Source organism: Rousettus aegyptiacus, unplaced genomic scaffold (assembly GCF_014176215.1).
Source record: "Rousettus aegyptiacus isolate mRouAeg1 unplaced genomic scaffold, mRouAeg1.p scaffold_m13_p_1, whole genome shotgun sequence".
Lineage (NCBI taxonomy): Eukaryota > Metazoa > Chordata > Mammalia > Chiroptera > Pteropodidae > Rousettus > Rousettus aegyptiacus.
In genome coordinates, this window is record NW_023416284.1 from 46,091,309 (window position 1) to 46,118,458 (window position 27,150).

Below are 27,150 nucleotides of genomic sequence, written 5' to 3' on the forward strand. Positions count from 1 at the left end.
ACATACAGCTTAAGATAAAGGTATAGCTTGCGGAGTTGAGGAACTGATGGTATGGAGAGAGAGAAATTTTAATAAGGAAATAAGCTTTGAGATGTGTATATACAAAGACATACATATATACACAAAACATTCCTCACCCATGTATACTGACTGTACAGGTTGGCACAACCCTATTAAGAACACATTATGATATAAAGGTTTAAGGACTTAAGTTACTCTTGGCATTTTAATCTAGACAGGGGCTTAGTTAATTTAGGTCTTGATATAACTGAGTCATTCATATATTTAAAAGTATATAACTGAGTTTTTTAAAGGGCCCAGACTGACTTTCCTTAAGCAGTAACCCAATATAACACCACAGTTACCGAATGGAAAATGGAATTGTATTAAATCAGTAAAGGGTATTTCAGAGACAGGACAAGTTGGAAAATAAAGACTTCAGAGTCTATTATTCCATGTTAAGAGAATTTTAGTTATTAGCAGTGGTTACCAAATAAGCTGAAGGTAATTCTCTTCAAGGAGCTGCTCATAATTTGCTTTGTTGAGAAGAGGTGAGGAACCATTTCACTCCTCTATAAGATGATGCAAGTTTTTTTATCCTTGAAAGGGTTTTCTGAAGTAGGTATCCCTATCAGCAAAGGATCATTCCTGGCGTGCTCCTCACAGTAGGACATGAGGTCCGCTGAGGCCTTCGAAACCTGTCATGCAGACAAACCAAAACAAACAAAGAAAAAACTTTATTTGTAAACTTTTAAAAGTGTGTTTGAATGCTAACCCATTGGGTGGAAGACTGTTGGGGAACAGGATAACCAGAGTCCTAAAGTATCACTTCCAGATTACTTGTTAAAAAGGGAAAAGGTACTTTTACATGGTGAAATCTGGCAGATAAGGGATTCCTTAACCAAGGGATCAAACTGACATCATGTGTCTCCTAGTGTGAACACTGAGGACACACTACCAGATAGCTGGTGTTCTGCCAAAATATTTAACTGGAATCTAATCATCAGCAAACAATTCCATCTAAAGTGAGGGCCATTCCATAAAGTGAGTGGCCTAGATTCTTCAGAAATGAACTGCATGTTAGATAATATTCTCAGCTGATCCTGAATGTTATAATTGTACTGTGGTTATGTAGGAGAATGTTCTTGTATTTGAGAGAAATAGTACTTAAGGTGAAAAATCACGATGTCTGCAAATACCTTTCAAGTGGTTTAAAGAAAAAATTAAGTATTTTGTGAGTATGTGTGTGTACAGATAGAAAAAGGGAGAAAAAGCAAATGTGGCAAATGCTAACTGCTGAATCTTGGTAAAGAGTATATGGGTGCTTGTTATACAGCTCTTCTATAGATTTGAAATTTCTCAAAATAAAAAAGTTAGGGAGAGGTGAAGAAAAGCATATGTGCATCAAAGGACGGTTGTATCTTAGTTTCTATCTAATAAAAAAATTAATTAGGATGCAGAATGGAGTTAAAGAACTGAATTATGGGCTTGGAGCCAAAAATCTGAAAGCATAGAGCCAAATTCTAGTAGTTTCAAGATTTGCTCTTAGAGATTGGGCTTGGGGAAATAAAAAGAGGGACAGACAAAACCAGCATGGAATGATGCAGTGTCTTATTCTGGCATGAGTTAAAAGTGGAAAATGCCATGCCTTGTTCAGAAGTCTGGGTGGGAGATCCCTCAGAATAATCAGATCAGCGTCCTCAACTGACCTCTGTCAAATGCAGCACAGGCAGCCTCATGTTTTGAAGACAGGTGACTATCTCCAGGCCCAGAGGAATTTATCAGGTGATTGCTTCAGTTTCTAGGAAACAGCATTACTCACAACATTCCAGGGCACTCACAGCCTAGTCCTCTCTTGGGATTTGGGGGGAAAAAAATTTCAAAGTCAGGTGACCTAACGAGTGCCTTCCGGTTGCTTCCAGATCTCAACTAAGGCTGGCGGTACTCAGCCTGGGCGCAGAAGTCCACACACATTTAAAAAGCTGCCTTCTCCTAAAAAGGAGACCCTGATTGTTGACTTGTTTTGCTAGGCTACCTCAGCTGCACTCATCACTTAATAAATTCCAGAGGGATGACGAGGGTGTTTATAAAGTCTATCTGGAACCCCTGTCCCAATGTAAAACACAATGATCACAGGACTCAACCATGTTCATTCAGGGAAGGCAGGTCCTCAGGAAATCCTGTCATGAGTTTCAGGTTTTCTGTCCAAATAGAGAGGCTAACTCAGACACTTTGGCTCCCCCGTGCTTTTGAAATGAGGTCTGTGCTAGGCAGAAATGAAAGTTAAGATTCTGAGACTTAGCTCGCTCTAGGAAAATCCTGGCACCAAGCTGCAGTCAATAGCATTACCTTCTCTGAAAGGTGGCCTAGCCTCTGGAGAGCAGAAGGAACCTGTCAGAAAACAGTCTAATCCAATCAAAGCATCTTACCTTTATTCTTTCAATGGAGGCTTCTAGTCTTAACTGCTGCACAGTTCTCCGCGCCTGGGTGATGTTGTTGGTGCTTGCTGTTTTGCTTGACATCTTCAATCACTGTTTTCACCTGGAAACTAAAGAGAACTTTTTAAAAGGTGAATAACAGTCGTCTTTAAGTTGTTAAAACATTCACAATGCTTTGCATTATCTTAGGGGAAAAGGAAGCATTTTCTCCAGTCTTCGCAGCCTCCAGGAGGTAGTTACTAAAATGCCCCTTAGCAACTTGAGTGCCGGCTTAGGTTGTCTAAGCTTGTTATCCATTTGAAAACCTTTATAAATCTTTGGTCTGCAGAAACCCAGTACTAGTAGCCTTTTCTAGGATTTTTTTTTTTAAGAGGAAACAAATGCACATAAACATTTGCAGTATTTAGGGGGCCTCCAGCAAACGTGAGCATGTGCAACCAGATGCCATGATACATGAGCAGTTTCATACTACTGTGTACTTTAATGGAAGGTTTGGTTTTGTTTAATTTTGGCTCTTTTACCCAACTATTTCATGCATGCAAGTCCTGGCAACAGAAAAATGGCAAAAGACATTTTCTGGAGAAACTCTGCACAATGCATGCAAGATTTGCAATTGTTGGGAGAAAGGCAGATAAGGAAGTGTATTCAAGAAAAAGTGGAAACTTTTCTGTTGCAAGACTCTCAATGATAGAGCCACAGCATATGTAACATGGGATACACTGAACGGCCTAAAGTCTGACATGTTTAATGAAACTATCACTCCCTTCTTTGACCTCTCTGGCCTCATCCTGGCAGCCAGGGCACTTGCTACTTCCTGTACTCACCACGTTAGTGGGATGACTCTCCTCTCTGGGCTGAGCCCTTGGATTCTAGGCTGCCCCCTTCCTCTCTTTCCCTAGCCACCTGGTGAAAATCAAAGGAAACCTGGACCTTTTACCCATCTGGTTGGCCTATGGCATATTCTAAGGGGAAGAGTGCTGTCTGGAGCCCCTGTCATGCAGGGTTAAGTTTTTTCTCGGCATAGTGGCGACTGGAGGAAAACGCAAAGCTGGCAGGCCTGGCAGCAGTGTGGCAGCTCTATGACTCATAGGGACAGGTGGATGGTAGGTGTGCCTCCTCGGCACTATGCAAGGGCTCAGCAAAGTCTTTGGGCACCGTGGCGCCGGCAGGAAACTCAGGCTGACTCAACTTTCTGGAGGGGCCTCAGTTACACAAAGCATATCTGCCATAAAGGCTTAGACCAGACAAGGCTGTACAAAACACTGGCAACCCACAGGCTCCTTGGTGTCCACCACGTGGGCACGATGGTGCTCCACCCGAGTTCCAGACTTAGAATGCATCCAGTGGCTGAGTTGGGCAGGGCTTGTACACTCTAAGGTCAGAAGCATCTTTTGGTCAAATGCACAAATAAAACTGTGTGCAGAACTTCAAAATCCAGCCTAATTAGCAAGTTCCACATTCCTGGTTTTAAACTCTGCCTCTGCTACTTACTAGCTATATGAAACCTGGCAAATGACTTAACCTCCTTGAGCCCACATCTTCTCATTTGTAATGTAAGGATACTACTGTTTTTGAGGATTCAATTTGCTAATGTGCAAGTAGTATAGCATAGTCAAGGCACTCTAAAAACAGCAGCTGCTATTATATTTATTCTTGGGGGTTACACCCAGCACAGCGACTCAGAATTCCCTGTTTACCTGTCTGCTTCCACTGTTCATTGAGCTTAAAGGATTCTGACTGACTAGGTCTTGGTGGGCTATTGGCATCAGCCCTTTGTTAGAGCATCCTAGGCAATTTACATTTAGTGTCAGGGCAGAATGGAATGGCTAGTGACAGCCAATAGAGGATTCCCCTAAAATAAGGAAGCTCTGGCAGTACAGAAAACTGAGAGGAGGAATCATGGGGCGGGGCAGCGTGGCCAAGGGTGACCTCGTTTTAATACATTCCCTGACCAGCTGCTTCTTCCTCGGATTCCTCAGGCATCCTGCCCCACCCAAAGCAGAAGCCTAGGATCTCCTCCTGGTGATTCTGCTCACACCCAGTGGCCTGGCCCAGCCCCTTTTTGTACTCCCAGGCGAGAACTTACTAACAGAGCCTCTGAAATGGGACCTAGACAAAGGTACTAAGTAGGGGCAACCTCACTGTGAAAAGTATAAAGTGCCCTGATTCACGGCCTGCTGGTTCTATATTTTATTCCCTGTAGCATGTTAAACTGGGCTCCCCTACCAGCTGGCCCTGATTCTGAGGATGTACACCCCCTAGCCTTTGGAATGCGAACATGGCACCCTTTCTGAGCAGCCTGTGGTTTCCAAGCTGCACCCTAAGGAGGTTCTAAATGTTCCCTTTGCATGAGAATAATGCTAAGCATTCTCTTTTTCTTCTCAACCTCCAGGGCATAAAGTTTCCTGTAACTGCTGAACAGTTCACACATATCAGGACTGAATCAGTCATTGCCCCCACCTGCATGGCCATAGGGAAACAGTCCACAGTCAGGTTCTCCTTAAAAACAGCTAGCAATTCACAATGCACACATGCTAGTTTACAGCTTCTTCTCCTATTCTGATATCTGTATTCTGGCCTGCCCCTTCAGAGAGAGCCTCTTTTGTCACCGGAACAGCTTCCTGCTTCCTCCTACTGGGGACTCCTTTCTCCTTGGCTTCAGGTAGAGTGCCAGACATTTCTGCCCTGACAACTTCTCTTAAGCTCCCAACTCAAATACAATTTCTCTTCCCCAAGAATATAATCTCATAACATTCTTCCTATGGAAAAATCAGATCAAAATTATACAGTTTCAACTTAAGAGGCCTCTTCAAGGAACTCAGTCTGCTGAGTTGCCTCCTGTCTATGCAAGGAGAGTCACTACTGTTTGACTGAGTAGTGGGAGGTGTTTACAGAGGCTAGAGATCTGGTCTAGCCAAGGATTTCCTCTCAACTTGCAGCTGCCCAACTTGCAGCTGCTTTGCATCTCAACAGCTGGGCTGAGGCAGAACCAGACAGAGGCTGTTAAACAAATATCTCTGAACATCTCTGCACCTTCAGAGGGTTTTCTTTGGTTTTTCCCTCAATGGCAAGGATGTCTGGCTGTTTGTGCTACTAGGTGGATGAAAAGCTTGCTTTATTCTCACTCCAAGAAGACCTTCCAAGGCAAACAATACCTGCTGTTTGTATGGAACCTAAGACAGCATACGGCACTTTCACACAAATTAGTCCATGAAGCCTTGCTGTAGTCCCAAAAGGTATACTCTTGCTTTATAGATGAGGCAACTGAGGTTAGAAAAACTTACTCTGAGTTAAACCAGCTTGTAAGCCTTTTCACCCCAGAAGCCACACTTGCCACTGTACCAAGGAAAGGATGCAATTCCAATTGATTTGATTCACAAACACTCTGGGGATCGCTAAATAGTCCACAATGTGAGTCTTAGTCAAAGGGTGACCTTAACACTCTGTGACCTGTGTTTGTGGGCTTGCTGATTGCCTCATATTTGTGCAATACCCCTTTCTGGTGCAGAAGACATCTGTTTGTCTAATGCCCTGAAGGACGGGCCTTCCCTTCCGTATCTGCAAGTTAAGCAAGAATGTTCTTGCTCCTGCTACTAGGCAAGGTCTGAGGTTAGCATCTGGAAATCTTGAGCCACCAGTGATCTATCTTGCCCAGAAGCACCAAGGCCTGTGCATGCCTGAGCAGACCCCTCGTGTGATAAAACTCTGGCTGGCTATCGCTTCTGTAGCCTTGCTTTCATTGTTACATGTAGCTAACAGATTTGAATAAATATATGTAGTACTTAGTTATTCAAATAATTTGCATTGGTTTTGGTGCTGTTGTTCATCTGAATTCTCAGGAATTCCTAGGAATTCCTAGGAACAAGATGACTGACCCATGAGGGAAATAAGGACATTTTAATCTTTGTCTAGAAGGGCCTGAAAGCAGGGAGAGGAGGGTGGAGATGGAAAGTGCCACAGAGCACGCACTCTGGGAGGGAGGTAGCAAGACGCCCCAGGATCCACGTCATAAGTTATGGCCTGCCCAGCAACTGAGTAACTGGAGTGAAGCCAGGGTTCATGAGCAGACACACCCCTTGTGGCTATAATAAAAGAGTAGGCCAATATGATGATGATGATAACAACAACAACAACAACAACAACAACAAAACAATAATAATAAAAAAGCACACTGATCTCACCTATAACTATCAAGATACTGCTCCAGCTCCTTCCTTGCCTGTCTCCTCATCTGTTAAAGCAGGGGCAGCAATACCTAGCTCACAGAGTTGTTGGGAGGTCAGACAGGGGCATCTATCAGTAATGCACCCTGAACGTACAAATGCTTAATAAATGCTGGGCCCCTCAGCTCATTAAGACAAAAACCATGGATGTGGCAAAGTACAAAAGAAAAATTCAGACAGGAAAAGAATTTCAAAGTACTATGACCAGGTAGCAGCATCTTTCTGATATAGCAAGAAGTATGGGGTAGGGACTGTAGTTTTTTTATTTTTGTGAACATTTACTATTTTCTATCAGAGCCTGAAGGCTGAATCCAGACTGCAGATGTGTTTGTTTGGGCCGGGCCCCATACAGGGTCAACTCAATAGTATCTGTATGTGTTTTAACTTTAAATTGATTGTCAATATTTAAAAAATGGAGATATTTCACTTTAAAAGAATGATTACTGGAAAATCAGAAAATCTTACAAAGCAAAGCTGTATCTGAGTAGTAGATGCCCCTTTAACATTTGCTGGCACACATGCCAGGCCCTCTATTTGAACTTGTGACATGGTGTTTATGCTATGCATTGGATATTTAGTTCCCGGGACATGCTCAAGGATTAGGCCAGAAGACTTGAGCTCTCACTCTTGCCCCTGCCACTTCCCAGCTGTAGGGCCCTGGGCAGGACTTGTCACCTATCTAAGCCTCGATTTTCTCATGGGAAAAATGGATAATAATGCTTTTTTTTTTTTTTTATCTCAACTGTTAAGAGTATCAGATAAAATAAAGATGTGATAAAAACAAGTGGAAAAAATAATTCCTTTTGCAATTGCAACAAAAAGAGCATAATACCTAGGAATGAACCTAATGAAACATGTGAAGGACCTATATAATGAAAACTGTAAGACCCTATTAAAAGAAACTAAAGAAGATACAAAGAAATGGAAAGATATACCGTGTTCTTGGATTGGAAGGATCAGCATAGTTAAAATGACCTTATTATCTAAAGCATTATAGAGATATAATGCAATCCCCATCAAAATCTCATCGGAACTCTTTAAAGGAATAGAACAAAAAATCATCAGATTTGTATGGAAGCACTAAAGACCCTGAATTGCCAAAGTCTCCTGAGAAGAACAAGGCTGAAAGCATCACTGTGCCCCACTTCAAATTATACTACAAAGTGACAATAATCAAAACGGCATGGTATTGGCAGAAAAACAGACATAGAGATCAGTGGAACAGAATTGAGAGTCCAGAAAGAAACCCCTATTTATATGGGCAAATAATATTCAACAAAGGAGACAAAAACATACAGTGGAGAAAGGAAAGCCTCTTCAATAAATGGTGCGGGGAAAACTGGAAAGCCATATGCAAAAGAATGAAACTGTTGTCTATCACTACACACCAAAATTAATTCAAAATGGATTAAGGACACGAATATAAGAACTGAAACAGTAAATTGCATAGAAGAAAACATAGAAACTGAACTCATGAACTTTTGACTTAAGTAAAAGCAAAAATAAGTGAATGGAACTACATCAAACTAAAAAGCTTCTGCTCAGCAAAAGAAATTGTCAACAAGGTAAAGAGACAACTATCTCAATGGGAAAATATATATGCAAGCAACACCTCTGATAAGGGCCTAATATCTCAAATATACAAAGAACTCATACGACTCAATAACAACAAAAAAACAAATGATCCAGTCAAAAAATGGACAGAGGACCTGAACAGACACTTCTCCCTAGAGGACATACAAATGGTCTACAAACATGAAAAGATGCTAAACATCACTAGCTATTAGGGAAATGCAAATCAAAACCACAATGAGATACCATCTCACACCTGTTAGAATAGCTACAATCAACAGGACAAGTAATAACAAATGTTGGAGAGGATGCATATACTGCTAGTGGGACTGCAAATTGGTATAGCCACTATGGAAAACAGTATGGAGCTTTCTTTAAAAACTAAGAATTGATCTACCATATGATCCAGCAATCCCTCTACTGGGTATTTACCCCAAAGACTTGAAAAACCTATATCCAAAAACATATTTGTACACTGATGTTCACAGCAGCATTTTTCACAGTGGTCAGGACATGGATGCAACCGAAGTGTCCTACAATACATGACTGGATAAAGAAGATGTGGTACATATATACAATGGAATATTACTCAGCTAATAAGAAGAGATGAAATACTGCAATTTGCAATACCATGAATGGAGCAATACCATGAATGGACCTCGAGATAATCATGCTGAGCAAAATAAGCCAGATGGAAAAAATTGAAAACCACATATCATTTATATGTGGGATATAAACCTAAAAGCAACAAATGAACATGACAGAGACTCATGGACATGGATGATAGACTAGTGGTTATCGGAGTGGGAGGGAAGGAGGAAGTAGATGGGGTAAAGAGGGTCGAATATGTGGTAACAGAAAAAAAAATCTAACTATGGGTGGTGAGCACATAATGCAATGTATATATGAGTTACTGTTGAATTGTACACTCGAAATTTATTGGATTTCGTTGACCAATGTCACCATAATAAATAAATAAAATAAATAAGCATGTGAGTGCAATAAAGAGTACTTTTGCTGAGCATTAAATACCTGCATCCTCTGATCACATCTCATGCAAAGGGCTCTATGCACTCTGCAGGCCCTGATGGTTGGTGCTCACTGGGCAGCTGTGCTGCCCTCCTCCTGGTGTGCTTTGCTGAAGTGCAGGGATGGACATTAAAAAGCCATATATCCTACTGGTATAGGCTGAATTGTGCCTCCCTCCTGCCCATTCATGTGTCAAAATCCTAACCCCTAGTAACTCAGAATGGACTGAGTTATTTGGAGACAGGGTCTTTAAGAAGATAATTAAGTCAAAATGGGCTCATTAGGGTGGGCTCTAATCTAATATGATGGATGTCCTCATAAGAAGAGGGAATGCAGACACAGACAGGTACAGAGGGACAACTGTGTTAAGACACAGGGAGAAGACAGCCATCTATGAGCCAAAGAGAGAGGCCTCAGAAGAAACAAGCCCTGCCAGTACCTTGATCGCAGAGGTTTAGCTTCCAAACACTGAGAAAATTAATTTCCATTGTTCAAGGCGCCTAATTTGTGGTACTTTGTTATGGCAGCGCAAGCCAACTAAGACACCCAATTCTCTAGCAGCTGGGGCTCTGGATGATGGAAGAAAGAAAGCCAGTTTCTTACTGCTTGGCTTATTTTTGCTGGCGGTAGGCATGTTGAGGCGGTGGCATCCAGTGTTCAGTCACTAGCAATATTGTGCTAAGAAGCTATGTCCCTGCAGCAGCCTCCCAATGCTTCACTTCCTGCCTGGCCCTGGGGGCCAGTTTTGTGGCAAGTCTGGAAGTGGGTCCTCTGGGTTCCATCAAGAGCCTGCTCCTTCATGCTCTTGATTATGCAAACACCCCATCCCCTGTATTAAAGCCCATTCTGCTAACACTGCCAAGACCACTTTCTGTTTCTGTAACTGAATCCTGACTGATACATACTGTTGTGCTGTTTTGTAATCTGTAAATAACTTATAAGGATGGGCTATGATTTCCCTTATCATGCCATCATTGCCAAACACACCAAACTCTGACTTGAAAAGAGCAAGAGGTAAGACAAAATTCTTTTTCTTCTTCTCCCCAACCAAAACTTACAGGCCCTAAGGCCAAAGGTGGTTGACCGTGTGACCAGCTGCTCATCTTGCCCTGCTCCCATCCAGTTCTGACAGCAAAGAGCAAAAGAACAAGATGCTGGGAGGAAAATGAGAGTGAGAGATGAGGAAAGGCTGCATGGAGTGGTGGAAAACACTTGGGATGGGGAAGATAGTGACTGGGAATCTTCTAAGAGTTTATAGAGGCTCAGAATCAGCAGAATGCAAAAGAATGAGAACATCTCTCTCTCCCAAGACTTCAATAGAGTTCCTCTTCTAAAAACAGTATGATTTTATACTTGCAAATCTTTTTGAGCTCCTTATCTGGTATCTTTGATTTGTTGATTTTACCTGCCATGCAGGGCACACGTCTCTGAATTATAATAATAATGAGGATGTTGCTGTTATGATAAAATTGGATAACTACCACCATTTATGGAGTATTTAGTATGTGCCAGGTAAATAAATTCCATGAATCATTTCATTTAATCCTCTTAGAGAGGAATCCTTTTGTCATTTCTATTTTGTAGACAAAACACAGAGCTGTCAAAAAAGTCTTGTTGAAGATTACACTGATTTATGTCGGATATCTGTGATTCAGGGTCACCTGACTCCTAAGGCCATCCTCTTAATCACCACTCTATATTGCCTGCCTCTGAATATCAAGGGTATGAGGAAGGAGTTGGGAGAAAGCAGGAGCAAGCGTGAGCCAGAAGCACTGGACAAAAGAAGACATGGGCTCCCTTTAAGGCCGGTTGTTCATTCAGATAGGTGGTCTCCATAACAACAACAGTATGAAGTGTGGAGTTAAGTGGCCTTGGCAGAAGACCTAGGCAAAGGAGAAATCCTCGCTCTTATTTGAAAGAACTGGCCCAGATTCCAGGTAAGACTATTGCTAAAGAACAGGATGATCCCATCATCCTCCCATGCCCTAGCAAACCTGGCAGGGAACCATGAGAATGAGCCAATCTCAGGTAATAAACCCAGAGAACAGAGCTGCAGAGCCGGAGCAGCAGGTTCCTACCTTCACTGTGTATCTAGAACACTTTGGGCACTTGTTAAAAAAAAAAAAAATCTCATGCAGTAGGTCTGCAGCAAGGCCCAAGAAGCTGTATTTAAAAGAGCTTCTTAGGTGATTCTGATACAGGTCCTCATGAGAAACACTAATGATGATTATGAGAATCTCTGCTTCTTGGTTCTACCTGAACTTACCAGTTTAAAAGAATGCCCCTTCCTAGGTATGCTTACCTTTCCAAAGTTCTAAACAAGCTCTGGAAAATTCTAATTCCTTCTGATGACCTTAACCCGCAAGATTAAGATTCCTACAGTTTGAAATGGCTCTTATCATTTAACATAATTCTTTGCTACAAAAGTCTAAAATTGTTTGCTTAACAGCCACTTCCTTCTGAAACATTCCTCCTCTCTGGCTTCAGTAAGGCTAGACTCTCCAGCCCTTCTTTCCTGTGCAATGATATGCCTTTCTACAACTTGTTTCTTCTTCTGACTTGGTTTTCTCAAGGCTCAGTCCTGCAGGGCTGGTGTAGCAGAGCGAATAAAAGCTTTTACAGTCAGACAAGTTCAAATCCTGGCTCATCACTTACTACCCCACATTGCTTCAGTTCTCTGATCTTCAGTTCCCTCATCTATAAAATGGGAAGGGATAATAATAGTACCTACCTCACAGGGTTGTTACTAGGAGGAAATGAGAGAACATATGTAAATTACTTAGCACCTGCCAGACCCACACTGGTCCTCAGGGTAGATCATGTTCTACACTTATGACTTTAGCTATGACCAGTGCACTTTGCATGCAGCACTGACTCTTTTCCTTTATTCCAATGTCTAAATGAAAGCCTATTTAAATTTACACTTGAATGGTGCACAGTTGCTTCGGACACAACACGTGTAAGCCCAATGAAACAATGCTGCCTTCCCCCAACCTTTCTGATGCCTCTTTCTCAGTGACTGACACCACCATTGTCCTGGTCACTGGGGCATCCTTTGGCCTCAGCTTTCCTTCTAACTCCTTGGACCAATTGCTGTCCAAGAAATGTGAACCATGATAGGATTTTACGTTTTCTAGTGGTCACATTAAAAAAAAAAAAAAATGAAATTGATTTGGATTTGGACTAGCCACATTTCAAGTGCTCAACAGTCATTAATACTGACTGCCTTATTGAATGGTGCAATCATAGAGCCTGGAACTTTCCAAAGTTTCTTGATTCCTACTTTGGCAACACCCCATTTTTATCTTTCCCCATTCTCTTGGCTTCTATTTTACCTCAGTCTTGGCTTAAACATCTCAAGTTAGGGCTACCGCATCAGCCTCAGAACAGGACTCATGCCCTTTATCTTTCTCCAACATAATCTATACTGACCACTATGCTCAGATATAGCACCACTTTCAGCCTATTTCCCTCTGTCTCAAAGAAAGATTCCCCAGAAAACTCCAAAGGGCTTGACTTTGCAGTCAAGATCTTCTCTAATATTTCTGCCACCATAATAAAAACCCTACTCGTAAAAGCAGCTTGTTATTATATAGAGCTTACTATATGCCAGACACCAGCTATATGCCAACCACTGTCAAGACATTATTCTAGTGAATCCTCACAATGACTGTGTCAGGTAGGTTCTATTTTCATTTCCATTTTACAAATGAAGAAACTGAGGCACAGAGAAGTTAAGTATGTGCCTAGTGTCAAACAGCTAGCAAGCTGCTTGGCTGGGATTTAAGCCCAAGTAGTCTCAGTCCAGAGGCCTGGCCAAAAAGCTCTATTGCTATTAGTATTGCTGTGGTGTTAGGGGGCTGCCACCCCATTCCCTGGCTTTGTGGGCTGTGTTTACAAGTCAGACCTGCAAGTCTCCGCCCAAGTTCTTGGCCTGCTTCTCCTGATCTATTTAAATTCTTATTTCAGGCCCTAGTTTATATTTTCACCTGTTCCAGGAAGGTCTCCCTAACTACTTTTGCTTACAATCATGAATTCCCTTTATGAATTCCTGCTGTATGCTTAAAGCTCAGAGGTTCTCAAACCCCTAAGGGGCTGGCCCATGCATGAGGTCAGGCAGGAGGAGTTGTACATGATTCCCCAAAAATTGTATGCAAAATTCAGCGTGCGTGCCCATGTTTATTCTTTCTGAATTGAGGATTTATAGTATTAGCAAGCTCTCAAAAGGGTCCACAACACCATTTATTTTGGTGGTTGACTGTATGTTACTGAATGATTACTCTTACGTAACTGTGTGTGTATTGTCTTCCCAGTAAACTGTTGAAGGTTTAGCTCATACTAAGAGTATAGCAATTGCATTTATTCACTGATTAACATATGCCAGAGACTATATCAAGTACTCTCTATAGATATTAATTAATTTAATATTATCTGCAACCATAGAGTTTAAATTTTTCATACCTATTGAGACTGAAGCTAAGGAAGGTTAAATAATTTGCACAGGATCAGACAGCTAGTAAGTGGTAGAAACAGGATTTGAACACAGATCTCTCCTACTTCGAGGCATGTCCTTAACCAGGCCAGTGAGTTATCCTGTGCCATCTTCTCCCTCTCACATTGACTAATGAAGAGAATGGGGCCTCCATAAATACTTGGGTTAGACTAGGACACGCAATGTAGCAACCAACATACCAGCCAGCTCGAACCTCTCACCCTGGAGTGTTTATATGCCTGGCATTTGTTTTCTTAGAAACAAAATACACCCTGCTGCTCCTTCCCACAGTTATCCTGCAAATATGGAGTGTTCTAAGCCAAAGGTTACCCACCTGCTTGGTTTTCTATACAGCTCTGAGAAGCCAGGGTGGAGTCCCTGGGAATCCTGTGCACTTGATTAAGGCCAGTTGCTGGTGCTATGAACTTTCACCTCCAGCATGGGCCGGCCATGTGTGTGACGTTCAGATTCTGAGGGCGATGCTGTTTTGCACCCCATCCGTGGCCCAAATAGATTTTCAGCTAGGTGAAGGTAGGCCTTGGAGAAGCAGCTCTCTCATGTGACCTGCAGAGGTGCAGGAGCCAGCACCCCTCCTATGGTATGCCCGCCCAGGATCCAGCTATGCAGAAGTATGTGTTTACAGTCAACACTGAGAATGACCTTTACAAACAAGTTTTACTCTCTACCAAGCATAGCAAGGCTGGCTGAGAAATGATTTGCTCATATCTGCATAGCAGGCTTAGGATAGCTGCATGTCTCATTTGTTTACTCATGAATGAATAAATAAATGAATGGATGAATTCAATAACTATTTAACATTGAAAATAAAAGCTAACAATTAAAGAGTGCTTTTTCTGTGTCAGGCACTGTGTTAAGGGGTTTATGTAGTTATTTCATTTACTCTTCACCACATCCCTGAACAAGAATTTACTATTATTTCATTAACTAGGTTTCAAATTTTAAAAGAATATATGCATATGGTAAAAACTGTAAATAGTCCCAAAGGATGTAAACAAAAACTAGTTGTCTTTCTACTCTAGACTACCTGAGGGAATCACTGTTATCGGTTTCCCATATTTCTTTCCGAAGACATTCCATGCATACACAAACACAGTTATTCATATATCTGTCTTAAAAAATATAAATGAGAGCATGTCACATGCATTTCTCTGTACCCTGTTCTTTTACTTTTAATTAACATTATATTCTAGAGATCATGGTGAAGGTGGTATTATCAACCTATTTTCCAAATGAGGAAACTGAACCTCTCAAGGACATCTAGTGAGTCATGAGTAAGTGCCATTACTGCATATGGCATGAGCCTGCGGGTCCCATATTATGAGCTTGTTTGGACTGAAGAGAGGAAGTGGGAATGATGGAAGAAGCAGAAGGCTAAATTCCTGCCCTCAAAGGACTCACTGCTTTTGGGGAAAATGATGCTATTTGGAATAAGAATGATTTCCAAACAAGATAAGAACTCATGCAAGATACAGTCCCACTGCACCCTGAGGTGCTAAGCATTTGTGAAGGGGCAGAGCAACTCTGTCACAAAAGCTAGGGGAATAGAGTGAGTTTGGGGAAGAAGAGCGAAAGTCAATGCTGTATGAGATTACATTTAGTTAAAAATACAATTTACCTAGAAAACATATTGGAAGCATAAACTTCAAAATGTAGCTATTGCTAGGTGGTAAGAATTTTAGGGGATTTATAATGTTGTTTTGCGCATTCCAACAGTTTGTCAGTTTTTATTTTTACTTAATCCTCAAAACAATGCTTTGAGGTTGTTACTATTGTTTTCCCCAATTTAAGATTCAAAGAACTGAGGGAAGCAGACGCTTAGACCATAGCCAAGGTCAGAGTGAAGGTAAGTGGAGGAGCCAGCACTCTGATCCCTGCAGCCTGGCTCCACGGTCTGTGCTCTTAACCACACATGATACTTTTATGATTAAAAAAATTATCCTAGTAATTGTTATTCACAAAACGAGGAGGAGGAGGAGGAGCAGTTATTACTCACTTTACAGGAAGCAGAGACCAAGCATAGCTCATGGGACTTGGTGATTATGGTATTACTGGGGAACTCTGAGCTAGTGGTTTCCACAGTGAGAAGGGAATAGAGTCCAAATGATATGGGGTAGAAGAAGAGAGAACTATTAGTTCAGAAACTTAGGCAGTAAGTGTAGGTGAATATTCAAAGAAATGTGGCAGTGTGAAGACAAGGAATTGGATGGAAACTTTAAGGAGGAGGATTGTTTTAAGAGAGGATTGTCGTTTGAGCATTTTAAAAAGCAGAGGAGTGCTGAGCAACTAGCGAGAGGGTGAAGATACTAGAAGAAGTTCATTGAGAGAGCCAGAAAGCATGGGCTCAGGACTGAGCTTGGAAATGAGGGGCGGAGAAAAGGAGACCTGAAAGATACAAATGGAAAAGCAGGGAGCAGGCTGGAAGTCTTCTAACAGGTGAGGAAAAAAAGAAGAGGGAAACCGACTACCAGAGCACGCAACAATACAGGCAAATTCCACCGAGCAAAGAAGCCAGTCACAGAAGAGCACATACTATTTAATTCCATTTATATAAAGTTCAAAACTAATCTATGGTAACAGAGACTGGAAGAGTGGGGAGAATGGGTAAGGAAGGAGACAGATGAAGCAAGACTTGAGTTAGTTGCTAATCGTCGAAATAGGGTGACAGGTACACAGGATGCCTTCTACTTTGGTATGTATTTGAAGATTTCAGGAATAAAAAGTTGAAAGTAAAATTCTATGATCCTAGATACTTCATAACCTATAACACGATAATTATTAACACTATAAGATGAACTCTGTCATTAAAGAATGGAAGGTACGTTAATTATTATCTACCATTTCCTCCCCTAGATCATGATCTGGCAAGTATGTCCAATGTCCACAGTGCAGAGGAAGTAATTGCCTTTTGAGGAGGCACAGATGGGATTAAAAGAGCCATGATCTGGGCCCTCTGCCCATTTTACACAGCGCTCAGGCCCTGGGTCACAGATGCCAAAGTTTAACTTGCCAGGAAGCGTCTCTCCTTGCATTCACTCACAAAAAAACCAAAAGGCCCAACACTGTGGTCCAGATACCCATAACCTGTACACACCAAAAGATTACAAAATAGGACACTCAATTTTTCTTTCTTCCTTCATCTCACCTCCAATGAAATTACAGCAAGGAATATGACCCACTCCTTTCAAACATGTTCAGACTCGGTATCTGCTTTGAAGAAAAACAAAGTCTATAGAATTCCTAGAATGATCAGCAAAATGAACATGATATGCAGGCCCTCATGGCCAGAGTGCTTGTTGTTTTGAGCCCCATAGAACCTAAAAGTTTATTTTCAAAAGAAAAGTATTGAAGATACAAGGAACCCTCATGTTAGCTTTTTCTAGTTTTCATTCTCTACGTAAATTGATGAGAATTCTCCATCTAAAAGCAAACTTGCTGACTAACACCTTTTTTAAATAAAATTTACTTGAGGGAAAACATGGAATAGGAAACCAAGCCAAGTCATTTAAGGTCCAAAACTCGTCAGCAACATTAATGCAATTTAAATAACTTGGCACCCAAAAAGCACAACTCACTGAGTTTTGTAATATTTCAGAATATCTCCAGTTCATTTTAAGGAGTGATATTAAATTTCCCAGAAAGATGAATTAATTAAAATATATTATTATTTTTTCTTTAAATGATATAGAACTTTTGAGAAAAAGGGCTGTTAACCAAAACAAATCATGACAGCACATAACTTAAAACAACTGGAAAGATGATACCAATTTAAATATGCAGCATGTCTCTACCAACAACTTGCTTGTTAAGTTTTATTCTCTTAAACTCAAGAATTTCACAAAACAGGATCATCAAATGGAATGCAGTGGGAAAGATTTCTGCCTGTAAGCCTGAAAAAGAATTCCTATGGCTACTCTCAGCCCCAGATTTTCCGGGCCAGAACTATTTCAAATATCCTGCTTCTCTTGGTACATTAGTAAATAACCAGAGACCATGAGTCCCAAGAGTTGGCTTTAAAACTATGGTCATCATACTTCTCTCAAAAATACTGACATTCCCGTCACACATCAGAGTTTTTCTTAAAGTCTAATCCTCTGTCTGATGGTGGGTCCTATGAGACTAAGCACCCCGTATTACATAGTTCTTTACCTCTTTCATATACAATACACAAAGAATAAATATATACTGATTTGATTGGTTATGAGTCCCATGAGTGGCCTTGGTAGGAAGCAACAGCTTTGTAATTTTTCCTCTTCCTAATTCAGGAAAGAGAAAGGACAATATATTCCTGGGGCTGGACACAGAGCAGGAACTCAATAAATACTTTATCCAATGAATTGATGACACAGATCTGTGGCAGTGTTTTAAGTGAGTGACAAGGGCCTGAACCCAACATGAAAATTGGAATTTATGAAACAAATGGGGATCATATCACATTACAAAAGGATTCATTCAGATAGCACTTTCCTAGATGCATTTTCTATAGGACAAAGAAGTTAAGTCAGAGAAACTCATTGTTTAGCTCTGATTTTGACTAAATACTAATTAGGAACCATAATAAACATCTCTAAAATATAACATTTTGCACAACTCCTTGTGTCTTGAACACAGTTCTATTTGAGTTTCCAAAGTATAATGCTAGTGCCTATGCTTTCTTCCTGTACTTATGAAAGGGAGGGTGATACGGACTTTGCTTTTAGGCTACCTGCTACCCTTGGTATCACGAGCGGTTCCTTATCTAGCCTCTGTCTTTTTTGGCACTTTTCTCCTTGTATTAAGGACAAATACAGGAAAGTCCAACTCTGCTGTTACAAACTCTGGAAAGAAAGAAGTACCCTCCAGATGCCTCCATGTTCCAATCTGCCTGTGCAGCTCGGCTACTTAAGCGAAGAAAAAGGGCTGCTTCCTACCTTATGAGTGATCATCATACACTTTCAAGCAAATCCTAATGGCTAGTCCAACGATGTTAGTGCCTTTTATTTATTCATGTATTTAACTGTAAAGTTAATTAAACCCTTCTAACACTTAATGAGTCCATGGACGAAAATGAGAGACATCACAGGAGATTGGCATTTAGTTGTCTGTGACCAAACATGCACTTCAGAAGGCTGAAGTTGGTCCTACCAGAAGGTTGTCCTTGAGATAGTTTCAGAAATGCATGAGATTCTTTGGAACACTTTTAAGCACAATATAAGTCAAAATAAGTGATGCATGTTTATATTACATGTAGCAATTATGAGATTGATTTTAGTAGACTGAGTAAAAACATATGTACAAGTCTTAACAGTCAGCCATTATCTATCTGTTCATTTATAAGTGAACAGACCTGGTGATCGTATAGCACTGGATGCTTGTGCCTTCATTTACAAAAGAAAACCATCCCCGGCTAAATTCTGGGGAAACATACCTAAGTGCCACATGTAGGTGCTGGCACATATTTGTATGCCAGTTCTGCCTTTACCAAATGTAGAAATCTAGCATTCTATTTCTAATGTGGTAAGTCTGATATAATAATATCATCAAAAGATTGCAATTTATATATACCATCTATATTAGGCAGGGTCAACTAATTCTATTTTAATTTCTACTTATGAACTTGAGTGAATCTCTTAAATTGACCATGCAAATTTATATCGCCATGACTAAAATATTTTTTGCAGATAATTGAAAAAAAAATTGGAATCCTTTTGCCTAATGAGACTTCTATTAGTAGCCTATGGTGCTTTCCTTCTTAATATTTAGTGCATTTTTACTTTCAATATTAAGTGTAATTCCATATGCTTCTTAAATGGAAGAAAGTATTGGTTTTTCCTCTCAAATATAACCTACTTGATGACATTTTCTTAGAAGTGGGTTATACCTGCACTTAAGAGGTATGTAGCATGGAAGACAGACACTATAAAATGATTAGAAGCTGAATTCTAACAGGGCTGCCTTTCAAAATTACCTAGACAGCTCTTTCAATGCATGCAGGTCTAAAACTCACCCTTGAACCTCCAGAGACTATCAGGAGTCAGTCTTGGGAAAAGTGATTCTGAAAAACCTCAGGGTGATCTGGACATACACTTTGGGGAAAGAGCCACAGGACAAACACATCGAGACTATTCAGGCATGATACCAGGGTCTCACTGACAGCTCTGCCTGGAGTAAGCTGGTGGTCTTGGGCAAGTCACTTCCCCTTTCTGGGCTTCCGCGTACTCATCCTTAACAAAGTAGAACATATAGGTGCTCTGTGCCCCTTCTTCGTTTCCCTCTCAATGGTCTTCTCTTTTCTGCTCTTCGGAACTACTCAGACCATTGGTTTAAATGCTTAACATTTATATATTGTCATAACGATCAAGGCAGGGACTGGGTCACTAAAATAAACCATGTAGATGACATAAACAGCTACATCTAGTGCCCTGAAAGAATTATGAACATAGGGGGAGGAGAGTCAGCACAGAGCTGCTTCTGAATGAAGCCCCAGAAGACTTTACAACTGGGGACCAGCCCAAACAGGGGTAGAGAAGCTCTCCTTACCAAGTTGGTTCTAAAGCAAGCAAGTATACAGGAGAGAAACGTGTTTATGGTTGTTTTAAAATAAAGCCATGCTCACAAATACAGTAAGCTTTCTTTTAGTCAGCATTTTCTGGGAAAGGGTATTACAGCAAACTGAAATTTCTGGCTAAGTTACGATGTGTGAGGCACACTGTTGCCAATTTTCAAAGAAACGGCACAATACACACGTAACCTTGAACATAACTGATGGTTAAGAAGGCACTTCCGTGAAATTTCATGATTCCAGATAGAGCTGAAAAACTCTTTAAACAAGTAAGTCCATTTTTTTGGCACTGACACTGCTGAGCTGTCCCGCTCTCCTGTCCTCTGTCCTTGCCCTCTGGGCCCTGCCCTCCTCTGGGTGCATCTTCATGTCTCTGATGGTCCTACTCTATCTCCTGGGCTGACAACTTTCTCTCTGAGTCCTCTAAGCTTGGCTGTCCTTGAAGCTTTTGCCCAAGTGCCTGATTTTTCTCCCTCTGTCCTCCTTTTCATCCATAGCCAAGAGCTCATGGAAGGTTTCTTACATTTGTATTCGGCCCCGGACCCTCATTGAGACATCTTGCCCTCAAACTCAACGACAGTCAGACTACTCCCCTCCTTGACAAAAGAGACTCTTCTCTGGAGCTGGCTTCTCAATCTCTCTCCTAATGAAATAACTTTTATGATAGTTATCTAGACTTAAAACTTTAGTTCTGTTTCTGAGTCCACCCCTTTGCTCCCTGACATCCAAAGATTTGTGACCAGTCCTATAGGTTCTATTTTCCTATCGGAACCTTCCTCCCTGAGGTCCTTGTGGTCAACCTTTTGGTCAGCCCCTCCCTTGATATTTGCTGGGAGATGACGGCAATGGCCTTCATTTTCTTGGTCTCCCTGTGCTCTACCCCAATGGCTGTCAACCTGTCAGACTGCTGGCCATCGACCAATAATCCTAGAAAATGGCAAAAGCTCATTAAACAGATGTGAGTATGACTGCTCTGTTCGAGTGGTTGGGAATGAGGAACCTGGTGCACTACCAGTAACCCATACTTCCCTCTCTCTCCCTGGTGGCGGCCCCTAAGGGACTCTGCACATTCCCAGGGCTCCTGGGGGCACCATGTGAAACCATGGCTCTGAGCCATCATAGATGCCACAGCCAGATATATCTTCCTAAAATTCATCTCTAATCATATGCTGCCCCTCAAAACTTATCAGTTGGTGGGAATGTCAATGATGGCAGTATTCACTTAGGCAGAACATACTGCCATTCAAGTTCTAGGTATGAGCTCAACAGAAATGTGTACACATGTTCACCAAAAGACATGCATTGGAATGTTCGGAGCAGCACTGCTAATAGCCCCGAATGGAAAGTGCCCAAATGAGTCAAACAGGAGAGTAATAACTCACTGAATGGAGTACTGTACAGAAATGACAATGAACAAACCTCAAATGCATGCAATAATAAAGATGACTCTCACAAACATAAAGTTGAGTAAAAGGAACCAGACACAGGGAGTGAGATCTTCCCGCCATATGTCGTCAATTTGTCTCAAATAAACTATTAAAAAAAAAAAAAAAAAAGGCCAGACACAAAAGAGTAAAAAGGAGTATATATCTTAGGAGTTCATTAAGTACAAAAATAGGTGAAACTAATCTACATTGTCAGATGTCAGGCTAGTGGTTACTTCTGAAAGGGAAGGTGGCCAAGGGGACACAAGGGGGCTTTTCCCAGAGCTGGCTACAAGTGTGTGTTTAGTTTATGGGGAAAAAAATCATTATTTTTATGATTTGGGTAAGTGGCTGTATGATATTATACTTTGATACAAAGTTACAAAAACAGAACTGTCAACTGCTCCCATTTAAAAGCAACTCTCACTGTGGCCCAGAAGCCCTTTTCAATGTGGCTGTAACCTATCTTTACAGTCTTCTCTCAACTATTTTGTCTTGGGGGATTCTTGATCCCTAAAAGGTCCAGGTACCTTCTGTGAGATGCTGTGAAATGCTGTGGGTATGTAAATTTTCTGGAGAGAAGGTCTATAGCATTAATTGAAGGGGTCTCACAACCCAAAATAGGTAAAGAACAATCATCCTACTTGCAGTAACTCAAATGGTTCCTGGAACTGAACTCCAACTTGTTCTGTTATTTTCCCTCGGAAGGCCTTGGCCCCTCCTAATTCCCCTGTTGAGGTTCCACTCCTGCTTCCAGGTCATGTCAGGTTACCTCTTCGACCAAGTCTCTGCTGATCATCCAACCAGAAACTACACTGTCCCCCACCCCTTCCTCTCACAGCTATTTATCAGGGTTGGTGCTGATCCTTTGGTAGGCACCGAGCATGTACAAATAAACAAACCTCAAGGAGCTTTCTATCCAGTAGAAGAAAAACAGATAGATGCATCCGTAAATAACTTTAAGCAGAAAAGAAGCATCAGAAGAGAGACCAGCCCCAGGGGAGTTCAGAGGAGGGACCAATTCCTTCTGGCTGAGAAATCCAGGCAGGCTTCCTGGAGAAGGTGGCATTGCACTACAAGATTTGTAGCTGGGAGGGGAGCGCATTCTAAGTAGAGGAATAAAGGCTAGTGTTGTGAAAGCCCTGGTGCAATGCAGGGAAAGACAGGTAGTTAGGGAACAGAGACACCATAAAGAAGAGCTAGAAGGGGTGTGTATTGGCACCAAAATGTCGGCTGCCAGGCTCAGAAGTTTGGATTTTATGCTGTAGGTAACTGAGAGACACGGAAAAATTTAAGCAGGGAATGCTATGATCAGAGATGTGCCTTCCTGGAATGTCAGGTGGATAGAGACGATCTGTTCTTCCTTTGAGGGTCTCGAACACACTGTTTTGCCTTTACAGCACTTAACTGCCTCCTGCTTGGTAATGTGGTTATCTACCAGCTCCTTTTTTTGTGCTTCCCACACCCTACTGGACTTAACCTAAGCAAAGACAAAAGCAGTTTTAATGCTAGCATACTGTCTGACACATGGTAGCACTCAGCAAATATTTACTTAACAAATGAATGTGCAATGTCTCCTTAAAATGGGTTTTGAATGAATGAGGAAAAAGTGGGAATGTGGGAAAGAAAATAAAACAACAACAACAACAACAACAACAACAGGCTATAATGTAAATGCGCTTGACAAGTTCGAGTGCTGCATTCTACTTTAGGATTCGATGTCCATACATTCGATGTTCACTATACTGAATGGCTAACATTTAGAGTGAAAAACTACAATCACAAAAGAGAACTACGTTTAAAGTTGCTCAAGGCCTTGTTACAGGAAGTATATGCGAAGAGTGGCATCCCAGCCTGTGTTCTTCAGTGAATGCTATCGGGTCCAGGGATGTCCGCAGAATAGAGGGACTATTATATCAGAAGAGCTTGGTTAAATGCTTCTTAGCACCTAGAACATGGAACCCAGGAGTCGGCCTCATCTAGGTCCCTGCTCCCTGACTTCTGGTGGGATCTGGGAAGGCGAGAAAAAGAGACAGACTTCTTAGGCCCTCAGGTTTCTTTCTACAAAAAGGAGATTTCTAGGATAGCAAGTACTTCGAATGCTGCAAACGAAGGGGCTCTGGCAACAAATCAAAACAGAAACAGCAAAACACTGCGTTGGGGGAGAAATAAGCTCAGGCACCAAGCAGCAGGTCCCCTTGCTCAGCACCGATAATAATAATGTCCGCTAGGCTGGTTTTTCTTCGTACGTCACCACCCTCTACCTCTTGAAGCTCTTCTACTTCTATTACCACCCTCATGACCACCCTGTAATTACTTTGTACATCTAGAAATGAAAAAAATGGAGGCAAAAGGAAATTGGATGCCTTGCCCAAAGCCCCTCAGAACTGGGGAAGAACCCCAGTTGCTGACTTTCAGACAAGGCTTGCCCTACTCATCTCACAGTCTGATCTCTTCCACCCTGGCGGGCCTCCAGGGATTGGGGGAGTAACTTTAGGGGAGCAAGGACTCCACAGAGGTGACCCAGTGATAACAATTGCCCTTCTGGCAGTTGTTCCCACTTGTATCTGAGCTTGGGGTGGGCCCCCCTCCATTTGGTCAGGGCCTGGGTGATTAAAGTGCTGTATCATGGCCAAGGGCAATACAGGCAGAGCTGAACCCTGGAGGATCTGAACAGCTTGGGTGGCTTCCCTGAGGGAAGTCCTGGGAAGGAAAAGCAAAATTCAGTAGCACCAGTTACAACTGCAGAGCCTCCAAAGCCACACACTGCACGGCCCCGCTGAGTGTGCACTGCGCTGTGACAGGAATTGGCCCATTTTCTGGTCTGGCCTGAGTTTCCTTCCTTCTTACTGCAAAACCTCCCAGCCCAGTCAGGCAACACCCATTACTGGCCACTGCTCTTTAGCCCTATTTTTGGAGCTAGCTCAGGGTGTTAGCCTTGTACTGTTTTCTTCTTTTTTAAAAATAACAATAGGAATATGTTGAAAAATTCCAACTATATGCATGTGAATAAAATAAAAAATTAAAACTTCTTCCGATTTCTCTCCGAAGGGGTAATTACTGTCCATTGTCTTTTTCTTTCCTTCTGCACCTTCTTCAGGCTTTTGCACACACAAACACATCATACACAAGTATGTGGTTTTTTAAACAAATGGGATCATATTTACATATAGTTCTGCAAATTTCATTTTTCACCCAACAATAAATATATCATGAGCAACAAGCCTTGCACATACAGAGATGCTTGGTGCATTTTTCTAATTTTAATTTCTCTTGAGACATTTAAAATTTATAGAAAAAACACAAAGGATAACATAAATAGGAATTATTTTGAAAATTAGTAAGTTTCTGCAATTGCTTGCCTTCTCCCCAACTCATTCTGGGAGTCACTGCACGACTAATCTCAGACCATGTGTTGAGGAGAAGAACGAGACCTCACAAGTGATATCTGCCTGTTGCAGGACTTTCCAAGAAGTGGCTCAGGCTGGTCGGGTGCTGAGAGACCGGTACCTAGAAGGCGAGCCTGCAGAATTGCAAGGCTCCTCACCCAGTACTCGTTCCTTTTGGAAGAGTTGTTTTGGTTAGTGGCAGATGACAGGGGGATGGGCAAGTTCGGTGCTTTGCAATTGTTTCCCCTTCTGGAAATCCGGGGCCAATGGTTTGCAAGGGCAGCTGCCTTGTTTAAACATAGGGAACTTGAGTTCCTTTCTCACCAGCACATTTTCTCTGCAGATTCTGCCTGGGCCACCCACAAGCATATGGCTAACCCTGATAGCTCTCCCGTCTCAGGAAGAGTACGTGCTAATCCTGACACAAGGGCAGAGACCCGAGCCCAGGTCTGAACTGCTATCTGGCCCAACCAGATGGTGAGAGGCAGACAGAATCCAGAGTAGCTAGAGAGAGCACCAAGGGAAAGAGCAGGTCTCTGCCCTTGAGTCAGAGGGAGGGCATGCTTCATATGTAATGTGTTTTCCGAACATCATGAAACAGCATTTTGATGGTGGCCAGACCCCACAGGTAGCAAATGTTTTGATTCTGAGTACTTCTTGATGTGCACAACACTCTTAAAGGTCCTTTAAATGCACTGACTAAATTAGTCCTCACAACTATCTTGTGAGAGAGTGCTAGTACTTGTTTTCTCATTATACCGATGGGAAAAGTGAGGCAGAAGAAGCTAAATAGTGTACCTAGGAAGTAGCAGATAGGGGATTGGAATCCAGGTCCTTTGGCTCCAAAGCTTACACATTTAGCCATCAGGCTACATGCTTTCTTATGGTAGTGTGGTGTTTCTCAAAATGTATTACAACTTAGCAGGTATATACAGAAAAAGAGGTTCTATGACACATATACTTTGAAAAGTCCTAGTTCAAACAAAGATAAGCACATTTCTTTTATGCAAAACTTCTCAAGGTCTTTCTACAGTAAGATGTATTTATGATCTTACTGTAAGAGGCATATGCTTTATAGCATTTTCCCCAATTATTTGAACATGAATATGTTTTCCTAGGAACAGCTTATGAAAACAGAGTTCTGCTAGCCACACTTGGAATAAATGCAGGCAAAGGGAGTTATTAGGGACAGGGCTTAAATTCTGCCCCTTGCCATTTAAATAACTGCATCACTGAAAATTGCTTAACCGGAGCCTCAGTCTCCTCATCCACAAAATGGGAATAACAAGAGTCCTTATACCTCACGGAGCTGTTGTGAGGATTAAATGCAAATGTAAAGTCCTCAAAATGATGCCTGGCTCTAAGCACTCAATAAATAGGAGATATTATAATGATTATCAATAATACTGAATTATTAAAGAAGAAAGGAATTATGAGGATTCATCAAAAGAAGCTGAGAATCCCTGTAAATATAACTCTGGAGTGATCTTCACTAACAACAGTTCTTGTTAGAAAAACATGAAAAATGTTTACACAGAAGAAAATTCTAAAACACCATAAAGTACATTACCATTCCAAGGGAAGAAGAAACAAGGGAAAATATTTGTAAAAAACCAGCTCAGACAGAAGTTCCTTTGGCAAAGAGGGTTCTCTGATATGGCAACAAAAGCAGACCAAGGACACTAGCCAACTTCCTGAGCACTAAATCAAGATGAGACTTCCTTCACAAAGGGCAGAGCCAGGTGCTGGACCCAGTGAACTAAGGGAAAGCAGGGAGATGCATGCTGACTTTTTATGGAGATACATTCTCATAATTAAACTGAAAATGGCTTGGCATTAACAGGATGTCTTCCTGTTCCCATCTTATGGAGTGACTCACGCATCTGCCATTTCACTTGCAGTCACTGTGGGAGAACTTTGCAGGAACTCTGACTCCACAAAAGGCATTCCCCTCATGGCCTGACTCGGCAAACCACCCCCCCCCCTTTCCGGTTATGCCTGCCAAACATGTGACAGCTGATTAA

General features: G+C 41.7%; 1 protein-coding gene across 2 annotated transcripts in view; it reads right to left on the bottom strand.

Moving 5' to 3' along the window:
- Window positions 1–361: 361 nt before the first annotated feature.
- Window positions 362–27,150, bottom strand: part of GNG12 (G protein subunit gamma 12) — a 106,411-nt gene continuing 79,622 nt past the window's right edge. Inside the window, exons 3-4 of one of the 2 annotated variants that reach the window (XM_016164527.2) lie at window positions 2,430–2,548; window positions 362–698 (exon numbers count right to left, since the gene is read on the bottom strand). In XM_016164527.2, coding sequence (XP_016020013.1) covers window positions 573–698; window positions 2,430–2,522 — 219 coding nt within the window. In that variant the 5' untranslated portion in view covers window positions 2,523–2,548 and the 3' untranslated portion in view covers window positions 362–572. Of the gene's footprint in view, window positions 699–2,429; window positions 2,559–27,150 lie in introns of both variants that reach the window. The other variant, XM_016164530.2, reaches the window with a different exon arrangement.